At 38.2% G+C, this 13,368-nt stretch overlaps 1 protein-coding gene across 1 annotated transcript; it reads right to left on the bottom strand.

Moving 5' to 3' along the window:
• Positions 1-5,612: 5,612 nt before the first annotated feature.
• Positions 5,613-10,482, bottom strand: LOC134180795 (uncharacterized). Its single transcript, XM_062647981.1, has 3 exons — positions 10,341-10,482; positions 6,159-6,254; positions 5,613-5,788 (listed from the first exon to the last, which is right to left on the bottom strand). Exons 1-3 carry the CDS (start codon positions 10,480-10,482, stop codon positions 5,613-5,615), a joined length of 414 nt encoding a protein of 137 aa, XP_062503965.1.
• Between the last annotated feature and the right edge of the window lie 2,886 nt (positions 10,483-13,368).

Raw genomic sequence — 13,368 nt, 5'->3', positions numbered from 1 at the left:
AAATTGATTTTGAAAAATATGTTTTCATTTATAATACATATATTCATTCTGGCTCTGGCTATACATGTCAGCTAACAATAACAGTAAAAAGAACAATTACTATGGATGACAAATAAATGACCATTAGCTTTATAGTGTTCTTAGGCTGGAGTATTCTACAGTAATTGTTTATATTAATTTAAATTCTTTAATAATTAACCTTAGAAGACGCGATTTTAGCTTAGAAGAATGTGCGGCCAAGTCTTTTTGCTTTAATTTAAATTAGAAATATATTTGAATTTACTTTACTTTTTGAAAAACGTGTTTTTATTGTTTGAACGAGTCATTACTACAGAGTCCTCTATATCACACACCTAACAGTTAAGTCACGTGAATGCAGTCTGTGTGCTAGTCGTCTAAATGACCCAATCTATACTCTCGACTCAAGCAACTAAACTATTAATAAACTTAAAAGGGAACTTTAACGGAAATTTATATATAAATGTCTGTCTGCCTGCCTGCGTGCCTGTCTGTCTGTCTGTATGTATGTCTGTATGTCTGTCTGTCTGTCTGTCTGTCTGTCTGTCTTATTTCACTACTGAACACAAAAAGCAAGATTTTCCAGAACACTATAGGTAAAACTACTAAGCTAAATGTCTATCTACTGAGCCATACAGATTGAATACTACTAAAATTCTAATGAATGATGTTCTGACTGTCTGTTTGTCTGTCTGTGCGTCTGTGGGAGCGTTTCTCAAAAAATGTGGGTGAGTCATTACTATTATAGTGTCAAGTAACACCGAAAGTCAGCAGCACGGTTATTCAAGGAAGAAAAGATCAGCATACATATAAGTTTTTAGGCTAGAGGCGTGATTTGCAATTTGGAGGATGCACACGGATAACAGTCAGTAGATGGTCCAGCCATTGAATTTTCTACATTTTAATTTTTTTCAATTTTTGATTACTACTTAATTTTATGTAATTTTTAATTTTTTTAAGTTTTTTTATTTTCATTTTTAATTTTTTTTTATATTCCATTTTTTTAAAAATGTTTTGTATTTATTAATATTTAAATTTTAATTTTTAATATTTAATTTTCTATTGTTTATTCTCTTTTTTATTTAAAAAATAGTTTTGCATTTTTTAAGGTTTGATTCTTGTAGTCTTTAGATTTATTTTAAAGTTTGATTTTTAGACACCTATGTGCTCAAAACAAGAAACTTAAACGCGTAGTTTGCGTATTCAATTTCTAACAAGAATAGAAAATTGAAATAACCGAAGACACTAGACATAGCGGAAGTTTCAGTGGGTCTTCCATTTGCACGCGTGTCTCAGGAGATTACATTTCCAACACACAAACTGGTGTATATTTTTATTGTACTTTCCGTCATGTGTCAACAGTATAAATGAACCGTTTGTAGGGGAAATGCTACTAATATATATGTATTTAGATAGACTCCGCACTAGCTAGCGGATCGCCGAGTTGACAACTGTGGTGACAAAGTATACAGACTCGTTTGTTGTCTAGGAAAAATCGAGACACAATTAAAACATCAAAACCGTCAATCTACTACAGTTAAGTAGTAGACTGCGCCCTTTCACGGGCACGCTTTAAATGTAGTACACGGTACCGGTACCGTCTAGAGGGGTTGGCGTGGTACTACATAGCAAATAACTTTTTATTATTTGCATGACGTTGCACAACTCACCAAGTAAACAGACATGCACGTCCATCGTTTTCTACAACGCCTTCTGAACTCTATTTTAATTCAACTCATCTGAACTCTATTTGCTCGACTCAACCCAATTGATTAACTCAACTACCTAGCGTAGAACAGTGTGCAGCTAGAACTGAAAGAACATGGTCATAGCTAGTCAGCTACAGCTAGAGCTAGTTAGTAAGTAGACGACTATGTCAATGCTAGGCATAGCTACGAGAGTCAATAGTGCTAGACAATGATTGTAGATCGAGATGTAGCATGCCCCTCGATCTCGTGGCTGTCATTGTCGACGCGTACGTTCACATCTGCAGTCAAGCTGCATGACGAAAAGTCACCGGCACCTTGGGTTGTGGCAGATGGAAACATAATTGGTAGTACCATGTACGACAAGCTGTCGTTGTGAGCGGAGTTGTCCACGGTCAAGAGCGGCCAAAGTGGTTTGGCACATGACGGAAAGTAAAGTAAAAACAAACATATGCTTGTCAATGTGTGTTGGAAATGTGATCTCCTGAGACAAGCGTTTGAATAGAAGCCCCGCTGAGACCCCCGCTGTGACTACTGTCTTCGGTCATTTTACAATGTACCATGTAGTTTGTAGGATAATACAGAAGCTGCAAACCATGACCCTTTTACATGAAAAACCACGTCTATTTTCTACTTTTAATCTTCTCGCTCAAAGTTTGTAAAAATGTAAGTAAGTGGTATCAATTTTAGGTTACAAATAAACTGCGGGACTGAGTGCCGTCAGTGCGGGTAAGGAGTGGAAAAACTGTTACAGTCCATGCCAAAAAGGTTTTCAAGTCTCGCTGCGATCGCCTAGTTAGATGGCATCTCGATGACACTAGAGTCTACAATACTAACTCAGTGCAAATTGGCGTTGACCAATTTTTGCATTTAGTAATGTAGCGAGCAATAGGTCTATATATAGCTAGTTAGCTAGAATAACTTGAGCACAAAGTGGGGAAACTACAGAGTGCATGCAAATCGTTAGGTAGTGCAGCCTCCGGATATTTGATTCTTTGGGCAATCGGGTTTTCGACTTCAGACTTACATAAAAAATAATTGATGGATATGCCTCTGCTTTTAATGCGGTTTTCTTTGACTTTGCCATTGCCAGATAAAGTCGCAAACGTCATATATAGTGATGAGCATGCGCATTTCAGATGTCCCACTTCTCCACACTGCATGGTTTAATCATACTGAAATGATGATTTGTATTTGCAAAGAGATAGTCAACGTCGTCGTCAACATAATACTCTAAGATTGAACGGACTGTTTGGTAACTTAATTATTATACAAAGCTCTCCTTGAAGCGGAATGACACGCCAAAAATGTTTGGTGATATAGCTTCTTCCATCCTCTCGACGCTACGCCAGTGGAGAGTAGACATCTCGTAAACGAATCGGACGAGGAAGAAGTCGAGACGTACGATGCACGTGCTTCGTATTTTTAAAATTTTCTTATATCACAAGTATGTACATGTCTACAGCTTTGCAACGTTTGTGGTGTTGCAATTGCAAACTTCAAGTTTGCTGTTTAACAACGAAGGTATGCAAACTACTGTGGATGTTAGAGAGATGCCTGGTCGTCCAGCTCTGGCGTAATTTGTATCGACTGCATATGCTGCACTTAGAGATGAACTACCAGGGAAAAATAGTAATGCAAACTCAGGGGTGGCGAAACTGGGAATAAGGGGCTTGGGTATATCGAACTTTGAGCACAAATCCTACTTTGTAAGCAAACGTTACCCTCGTAATTCTTGTACTTCGATGTTCTTTCATGCTTTGCACCCCAACTTGCTAGTCACTCACCGCCTGTTCAGTTGGAATTAAGGAAATGCGCCCCCTTTGCACATGTCATGATACCCCACTGTGGTACTCAGCCTGTTAAAGCAATTCTGCTCGTCGTGCAACCTGCATGATCATGCAAGTGTTGATCATGCGAATATGAAAGTATAGAAGTCAATAATGTTACTGTAGACTACAATTATAATTTGTCTAGGCCGCTGATGTTTGATGTGTATGGTATTAGTTGTTTGTACTATCTTTCAAGGCAAGTACAGCGTGCACGTATAGGTAATCACAAAGCTCTAATAGTTGCGGAGACATGCTTTTTGTAAAGAGTTGAATAATTTAGTCACTTCATAACTTAGTATAATCCAACCAATTACACGAGTACATTCACTTGCAGCAATCTCGCTTTTAGTTGTCGTTTACAGCTTACAACTACTCTGTAAAACCAGTCTTTGCTGTTTTAGTAGATTTTTTGTTGCTAAAATTATGCTTCAGAGATGGCAATGATTTTTGTAACTTTAGTAGCAAAGTACAAATCATATATTAGCAGACTACCTCAATCTTATTGCAGCAACGCTCGTTGATGCAACACTATGTTAGGTTAACGTTTTATTTTGCTAATCAGATGATGGTATTCTGCAATTCTATCCGTGGTCACGTGGTGTGGATAGAAAACTCGTATATTGTACTAGTAATCGGTAAAGCACCTTGTATACATAAAAATCGGATAAAACTCTAATGCTATTCTTGCTGTTCAAAATGCCGTAAAACGGCTTTCTTTCTTATCTTAGAATCTTTTTATTTAGTACTTGTGAAGGTAGAAGTGCAATGTATGTCTGTCTAAATTTGTAAACTGTTCGTACATGTAATAGCCATATTACTGTGTTTCCGGTAATAAATGACCATTCTCGAATAAGAGAAAGTGCTCGAATATACAACGGGATTGAATAGACTTGCAAAATTTTTTGCAACGAACTGTAATGTAAGGCCCGGTACTGTGTTACAATACCTAGGAGAGACAGTTCAAATAGTTGATTGTCCAATTTTTACATAATTGAACTTGCAATGGGTGACCAATTAAAAGGCCTTGCTATGAGGTACACGTGTAATTAAGAATAGTAGATTGTACTCAAAAATAAGATACGCGTTACCGGGTTGAGTAGAATTTGTAAAATATTACCCCTGTCTACTATTACTGGAATAGGATATCAGTATACTATAACTGGTACAGTATGGATAAGTTATGAGTATGTCCTTTTGTTATACAAGTCTTTCTTTAATGTTTCTTGCCCTTCTGTTTGTTTGATTTTTAAGTGCATTATTTTGGCCAAAATAGTTGAGGTAAGTAAAATGTATTCGCTATAGACACCGTGTACGCAGTGAATACGACGAGCATTCATTTCAATATCCCTTTGAAAAGAGTCAATTTCCTACCACATTCGATCTCTTCTCATATTGCATTCGTGACAGCCCAGCGATGCCCAGTTCTAGCAGGACGTTGAAAATCGATTCTAAATGTGCGTACATGCATATACAAACACAGAAATTACTTAATGCCCACATCTCAGGATTTATGGCTACGAAATACTGGCAAAACGGCCTGCTGCATAGAGCAACGTACTCTGCACATAAGTCTAAACACAAAAATTGCATAAACCACTGCTCGAATTGTAAGTAAAAAGCAAACACTAACTCTTGCGTATCACTAAGCGGGCCGTTTCTGTAACTAACATTGTACATTGATTGTGCAACTTATACTACTTGAAACGACTTACATGAACAGCTATTACACGCATGCATATGTCTGTATATACCAGTACCGTTGTCTCTGGTTTCTATACGCCTTGAAGAGTATGTTGAATAGTATAGTTTCTATACTGGTTCTCCTTTCACGCAAAAAACAAGTTGATTATTTTGATCAAACACCTTGACAACTGCAAAAAACTGCACACCAACCTGAAAAAACACATATCCAATAAATTTGATCCACCTCCTAAAAATTGTCTTGTTTACCTCTAGTGGAAGATCATATACTCCCTCTAAAATAAATCTTTCACTGATGTTTACTTTTTCTATAATATAAGAATTATAAATAAGAAATAGGTTTTTCAATTAAAAACTAATGTTCTAAGTATTGCGTCATACTTCTTGCAAGCAGTGGGCAATGGAATAGTGAACTGTCATGTTCTCCACATCCAATGTAAGTTTTGAACAGAGTGATAGGCGTCGTGTCGGGAAACTTGTCAATACTTATAGAGAAATTGAAAGTAGCAGCAATGTAAGTGATCATCTTTCCTATACATTAAACAAAACCACAGGCGCATTAGAACAGTGTTGTCGTTAATTATCCAAGGTGCCCAACAAAAAATGTATACACACTTTGGATGATTACATTCTTCGATCTGTCAGTTTGGATCAAAACGTCATCATTTCGAACAGCTGCATGCGTAACTCAAGAGATTCTAAACTTGTCTAGTTCATCTTAAATTATAAAATCTAGATATATCTTAATAACCGTTGTATTCATAATCATTCAAAGTGTGTCTCTACATATTTCAGGACACCCTATTACATGTAATTGATTTGTTAGGTAAAGATTGATATTTCGGTATATATATAATATAATAGTAAGACAATTAGCTCTACGAACGTAAAATTTACTTACTTGGAATAAATGAAATGTTAGCATTAAATTCCTTTGCGTTTGGAACAAAAGGAAATCCTGTTATTTGCACGTCGAGGTACTCCAATCCCAATTCACCTGTTGGAAACAAAAGTCTATAATTGCGTACACGTTTACATGCATGCACGATGCGACCCTAGCTGACCCGACTGAGACAAAACAAAGCCCGAGTTTTAACAAAACAGTTGTTTGAGTTGGTCTTCGAGCACAGGCGCGCCTCACGTTCAAATGACAGGTCGTACGCAAGCCACAATATCTCCACTTACCGTTAACTATAACGTGCATGGACACGAACATGCGTATGCCTTCCAAATAGTCAAACAACGAAGCACAGCTTCTGGATCTACAAAGAAAAGATCGAATGGGAATAATGAAAAGCAAGTCTGAAGGTTTTCTAGCGCTTACATAAGCCCTTTGCATTCAAGAAAGAAAGACCTAAATGGCATTTGCACGTGTTAACGCTCTTCAAGAGGCTATACATGCTTGAAACTACATGCCCATGTTTGAGTCCGAGCTGCAATGCTATAGTTGGTCTCCCTTTTACAGGTGGGTCACTTGTGGCTGCCCTAACTTGTCCTCCCGGACAAGCTGTTACGGCTTCTGCTGTACCTGCTCATTGTTGGTTGGTATTGCTGTAAGTGGTCCCCGAACCAAACGATAACCATTACTCTTACACTAACCCTAATTCTAGGCAATAGACCAGCTTTCGTGTGACAGAACCATATTCAACAAAATTTGTGTAAAGAAGGTTTTAAGTAAAGGCCAAGACTGTAGGTTTTCGTATACCCGAAAACGTTGTATGTTGAGAACAATACACTTTCAGCCCAGCAAGCGCTGCTGTCAGTCGCAAAGCACCTGTGGAGTTCTGATGTATACGTAATCGTTCAATCAATTATTTATAGCACAACTGCACGGCCAACCAGCCTATAGCTCTGACTTAAAGTTTTCATACGTACGTGTGTACCAAATCAGACATGCACGCCATTCAGACGTCGTCATCTCTAGTGTAGGTGGAGAATTTTAAGTTCAAGGTGTACGAGACAGAGTAGCAGACCCATGCATCAAGATTGAGATACAAAATTATTATTTGCCTCATAAATAGGGTAGAGCCTGTAATGGCTGGTGATAATACACTATGTCAGAAAGTCGGCAGCTGAGAAGTCTTAGATAGAACGTAAGAACATATATATTGCCAGACTTTCAATTTCCTTAGACGTCTTCTTATCTACTAGAACTTCTAACAGTACTGTAGTAGCAAAGGGGGTGCACTGGGGGACAAGAAAGGCACCGGCATTGGACTGACATTGCACTTGCGATATAGGCCAGACGCTAACTCAAATCAAGGACATCACATCGGTTTTATATGTACGGTGTGTATCTGGGATGGCGAGGGTGGTAGTCGTCATTGCACATGCGCAAATTTTACGTGGTCAGCTCCCGCTTACAGTACTACAGTACGTGCTACTTTCTACCAGTGTCGTTAGGAAAAACTATAGTCTCTGTATTTTTTCAAATTCTTTGACAGAAGTACTGCAGAATTAGAAATCAACAGACCCTCTGAGCAAGAGGCTCCACTCCCACAGAGGAAACGTCGAAACAAAAGCTAGACGATATATATTCTATATTCGTACAGTACAGCAGGGATAAAAGCGTAGACATGATTATTGTTACACTGTAGGTTAAATAATTAAAGGAGAACTCTCACCAAATACTAAAACTTGTTGAAAGAAAGATACAAGGCCTGGTATCTTCCTGCAGAAGAACTACAGTCCAGACAGCCATAGAAGCAGAGAATCGGCAACGAGTGGTTTAGACAATTCCCCGTATGTATACAAAGTTTTACTCTCTCGAAGCAACTACTTTAGGTTTAACCATACCAAGTACTGATAACGCACCCAAAATACAGCGAGACATGATCTATAAGCTAATCCAAGAAGCGTCTCCTTCTGAGGTTGTATTGCCACAGTCGATACTTGAGTAATAACTTTGGGGTTCCAATTTGCTTTAGTTAATTAATCACATCTTGACAGAATATGTCTCACAATCCTTACCTTGAAATGTGCACAGATATCGGTCTTCTCTGTTAACCAACAATCAGAGGTACGAATACGCCACATACGGGTACTAAACACGCCTGCGCAGGTAATTTCATTGCTTTATTTCTTTGTTACGGTAAACTTCTGCAGCAAACGGTTGCAAAGGGTTGTGTCATGAAGTGACAGTTTTCATCTGAGAGATAGTTGATTTTGGTGAGAGTTTTCCTTTAACTTATCGTTAAAATGGCGGCCATTCGGTTACGATTTCTCTAGTTTTTACTGATCCCATTAACTTCAACAAAGCATATTGGCCGCTTTTGTACTATTTGACACATCTAGACAAGATTTTAATTTATTACCGTTGATCAAGTATTACATAGAGAGTAAACGCAAGTAATCCACATTCTTAATTTATATCATTATGTACATTAATCTATATTGCAAATGCCTTTCAGGATAAACGATGTCTAAGCTGTAATCAAGACGCTAAACGAGTTTACTTTACATGTTTTTTTGTTACCAAAGTCAATCACTCATTTTCAATGAACCATAATTTCAGTATCTACAAAATGTTATTACTAAGTCAGATACTTTTATGTCACTATCACTTTGTGAATCAGTAAACTGGTTTCAGTTATATCTTTCAGATTTCTCAAATGTTTGACACGTACAGTAGGGCTACTTTCTGTTTGAAAATTGCAAGATGACTCCAATAATTAAATTGTAGTAAGGACGGATCCCTGCAATATTTTTAGTTATGAAACTCCTGACTTGAAACAAATATATAGACACTCAGAGTCTTAGTTTTAGTTTTAACCCTGCTTTCATTATTGACGTTGGAAAATGTTCAGTACAGTAGGTACACGTTTTTAATATCAATTTTTGTAGCCAGAAGTGAAGCAAAAGATACCTGCTGAAATCATATGCAAAACGATAATTATCTCTGTTGGTTCACCTACCTTTATGCACCACCTATGCTTGCGAGACGAAGATAGAGTCAGCTGCACAGTCTGATGTATCTGCAGGATACCTGGTGCTGTGTCAAGTGGCAAGAAGTATGTCTGTTGCCAAGAAATAGCTGAACTTACTGCATTATACATACACTAGCCTAGTAGGCTGTGCCATAGTCTCGCGTAGCCTGCATTGTTTACACCAGCCATTGTTTACACTCTTCCAGCCTACCAAGAAAAGGATTGTACACTAGCACACCTACAGCAGTGGCTGCAATCAGCTTCAATATTCGACAGAGATTCTGTTGCAGACATGACCACAAGTATGAAAACAATGCAGACTAAACACTGGACTTTGAACTTCCTGCAGTTGTCTAGGCTAAACTCTACCTCCTGCGTACTAGACAGGAAAAAAGAAACTGTAATACCAGAATGTGTATTATTTCTATTCGAAGAGAGATTTCTGAATCGATTTGCTAGTGGATTCTAGACTGAAGTTTTAGTACAGGTCAAGCTGCAACGGCTAAGGTCATGAGCTTGGGTATAGTTAGAGTTCTCGGCTTTGGAGTAGTTTCTGGCTAGCAATTCTTGCTTTGAGGTTTCGTTCAAAGGTGAGAATGAGAGTGATCAGTAAAAAAGGGGTTATATGATAAGACACTGGTCTAAACATCCGGTTTTCGGGTGCGAAGAAGTTACATCTCCCCTACACTTAATGTCAGCGTCCTCATTGGAACAACTGTGCACAATTGCACTTAAAGTAGTGGGACTTGTACAACTCTTCAAATGATGCAATTCAATATAAACTTCCGATAGCCACGTTCCTAGAGACCTGATGCTTGCTATTAGGCATCTGCAGCTATCCAGAAAAGCGGAGAGTCTCAATAAGCAGCAGCGGTATAGCTCATGTTCATACCTTTCATCTAGAAAACAAACATACATTTGTAACCTATGGGAGTTCCCTCAGAGACTCAGAGTTCCTACGTTATTCCCCACATTTCACTGAAAGCAACATTTACGTGAAAGACTTTCATAGAAAGCTCTCTATAAATAATGTAAGAAACGGAACACTTTCTATACTATTATCGATAGCTGTTGCTCTGAAGTCAAAAAGCGCTGTTCTAACACTATAATGTTCACAGAAACACTTAATTAATTAAACTGCTATTCTATATTCATACCGCAGCTTGTGAGGCAGTAGATCTTTGAACAAGGCAATTTGACAACGATATCCTTGTCAACTTCTTGTTCGGCTCCTACTGTTGCAGATGAACCGGAAAAGATCAGAAGAAGAAGACAAGATCCGTAAAATACGAAAGGCATCTACGTAAAAATCGCCAGCAAAAATGATAGTAATGCTAACAATTGTCTACTTTATTGAAGTTACAGTAGTGTCCCGTATTATTTAAGGACCGCCTGCTATGGGAAGGGCCTAACAGTCCCTACATGCACTGAAGTAAACCAGATGCATATTGCTTAGGCAACGCCTATTAAGATAAATAATATAATACAAAGCTATAAGTATTCCAGAAATTGATTTTGGAAACTATGTTTTATGTATAGTATATTTTGACTATGCCTCTGGCTATACATGTCAGTTAGCAAAAACAATGGAAAGAACAATTACTATGGATGACAAAATATATGAGAATAGTTTTATAGTGATCTTGAGCTAGAGTATTCTACAGTAATTGTTGATAATAATTAATATTTTATATTAATTAACCTTTGAAGACATGATTTTAGATTAGAGGAATATACGGCCCAGTGTTTTTGCTTTAATTCGAATTATCAATATATTTAAATTTATTTTTCTTACTGAAAAACATAACTTTATGGTTTGTACGTGTTCTTACAGAGTCCTCTATATCAAACACCTAACAGTTAAGTCACGTGAATGCAGTTCCTTTTCAGGTCATTTAGATAACTCAAGTCTCTCTTTAGACTCTCGACTCAAGCAACCAAACCATTGCTATACTTAAAAGGGGAACTCTTACGAAAATATAAAATGTAGGCTTTTCGTAAAACTTTGTGCTGCACTACTTTCAGGCTAACAGTCGGTTTGGTAGCGGAGAAAACGCGGGTAAAGTACGGAGCATGCGCCAGGTTAAACGTCATATGGCGCTATGCTCCGCCGACACCAAATGAATTGCCTATGTAGTTCAGTTATCTTGTGAGTAAACTACACGAAAACTAAACGGAATTGCTAGCTATAAAGGGATCTTGTGTTTAAGGCCTTAGAAAAGCTCTCTGCAATGAAAGTAGAATGCTAGTACCAAACCAGGTTGGCAGGTCTTGACCGTTGACAACTCCGCTCTGACACGCAACGTTGTGCCAGTGAATACCGCGATCCCTAGCTGTGTAGGTACGTGCATTGTACACAACACGCTACCTTTACCGTAGATGAACCGGTTGAAGAGGAAATGATACGAATATATATATATATATATATATATATACGTATTTGGATAGGCTCCGCTAGCGGATCGCCGAGTTTGCAACTGTAGTGACGAAGTATACAGACGCGTTTGTTGTCTAGAAAAAATCAAGACACAATTGAAACATCAAAACCGTCAACTTACAACAGTTAAGTGGTAGACTGCGCCCTTTCACGGGCACGATATAAATGTAGTACACGGTACCGGTACCATGTAAAAGGGTGGGCGTGGTACTATATAGCAAGTAACATTTCTTCATTTGCATGACGTCGCACAACTCACAAAGTAAACAGACATGCACGTCCATCGTTTTCTACAACGCCTTCTGAACTCTATTTGCTCAACAGAACTCACTTAATTAACTCAACTAGCTAGTGTAGAACATACAGTGTGCGGCTACAACTGAAAGAACGTGGTCCTATCTAGTCAGCTACAGATAGAGCTAGTTACTAAGTAGACTGCTATGTCAATGCTAGGCATAGCTACGAGAGTCAATAGTGCTAGACAATGATTGTAGATCGAGTTCTACAGTGTCACTCCATCTCTAGACTGTCGTCGATCATTGTCGACGCGTACGTTCACATCTGCAGTCAAGCTGCGTCACGAAGAGGCACAGGCAGCTTGGGTTGCGACAGATGGAAACATAATTGGTAGTACCGTCTTCGACGAGCTGTCATGGTGAGCGGAGTTGTCCGCGGCCAAGAGCTGCTAACGTGGTTTGGCACTTGACGGAAAGTAAAGTAAAAGCAAACACCAGCTTGTCAATGCAACTGTTGATTATGTGAATCTGAAACTATAGAGGTCAATAATGTTACTGTGGACGACAATAATGATTTTGTCTAAGCCGCTGATGTTTGATGTGTATGGTATTAGTTGTTTGTACTGTCTTTCAAGGCAAGTACAGTGTACACGTGAAGGTAATCACAAAGCTACAATAATTGCGAAGACAGATGCTTTCTAAGAAGAGTTGTATAATTTAGTCGCTTCATAACTTACTAGATTCCATCTAGTTACACGAGTACATTTACTTGCAACAATCTCGCCTTCAGTTATTGGTTACAGCTTACAACCACTCTGTAAATCCAGTTTTTGCTGTTTTAGTAGATTTTTTGTTGCTACAATGATGCATCAGAGAGGGCAATAATTTTTGTGATTGTTAGCAGCAAAGCACAAATCTTACTTTAGCAGACTGTATCGATCTTATTGCAGCAACGCACGCTGTTGCAAGACTCTGTTACGTTAACGTTTGATTTTGCCAATCAGATTATGGTATTCTGCAATTTTATCCGTGGTCACGTGGTGTGGATAGAAAACTTGTATATTGTACTTGTAATCGGTATAGCACCTTGTATACGTAAACATCGGATCATAGTAATACTATTCCTGCTGTTCGAAATGCCGCAAAATAGCATTGTTTCTTATCTTAGAATCTTTTTATTTAGTACTTGTAGAGGTAGAAGAATAATACATGTCTGTCTAATTTGTAAACTGCTCGTACATGTGGTAGCTATATTACTGTATTTCCGGTAATAAATGACCATTCTGGAATAAGAGAAAGTGCTCCAATATACAACGGGATTGAATAAGCTTGCAAAAAATCTTGCTATGAACTGTAATGTAAGGCCCGGAACTGTGTTGCAATACCTAGGAGAGACATTTGAAATCGTTGATGCTACCAGTTTTACATAATTGAACTTGCAATGGGGTGACAAACAAAAAGGCCGTGCTATGAGGTAGAGTCTAATATCAATTATCGGACACTCCCCAATAT

Source organism: Corticium candelabrum, chromosome 6 (assembly GCF_963422355.1).
Source record: "Corticium candelabrum chromosome 6, ooCorCand1.1, whole genome shotgun sequence".
NCBI classification, from domain to species: domain Eukaryota; kingdom Metazoa; phylum Porifera; class Homoscleromorpha; order Homosclerophorida; family Plakinidae; genus Corticium; species Corticium candelabrum.
The sequence above is the reverse complement of the archived record's forward strand: the minus strand, read 5'-3'. Positions and strand labels throughout refer to the sequence as shown.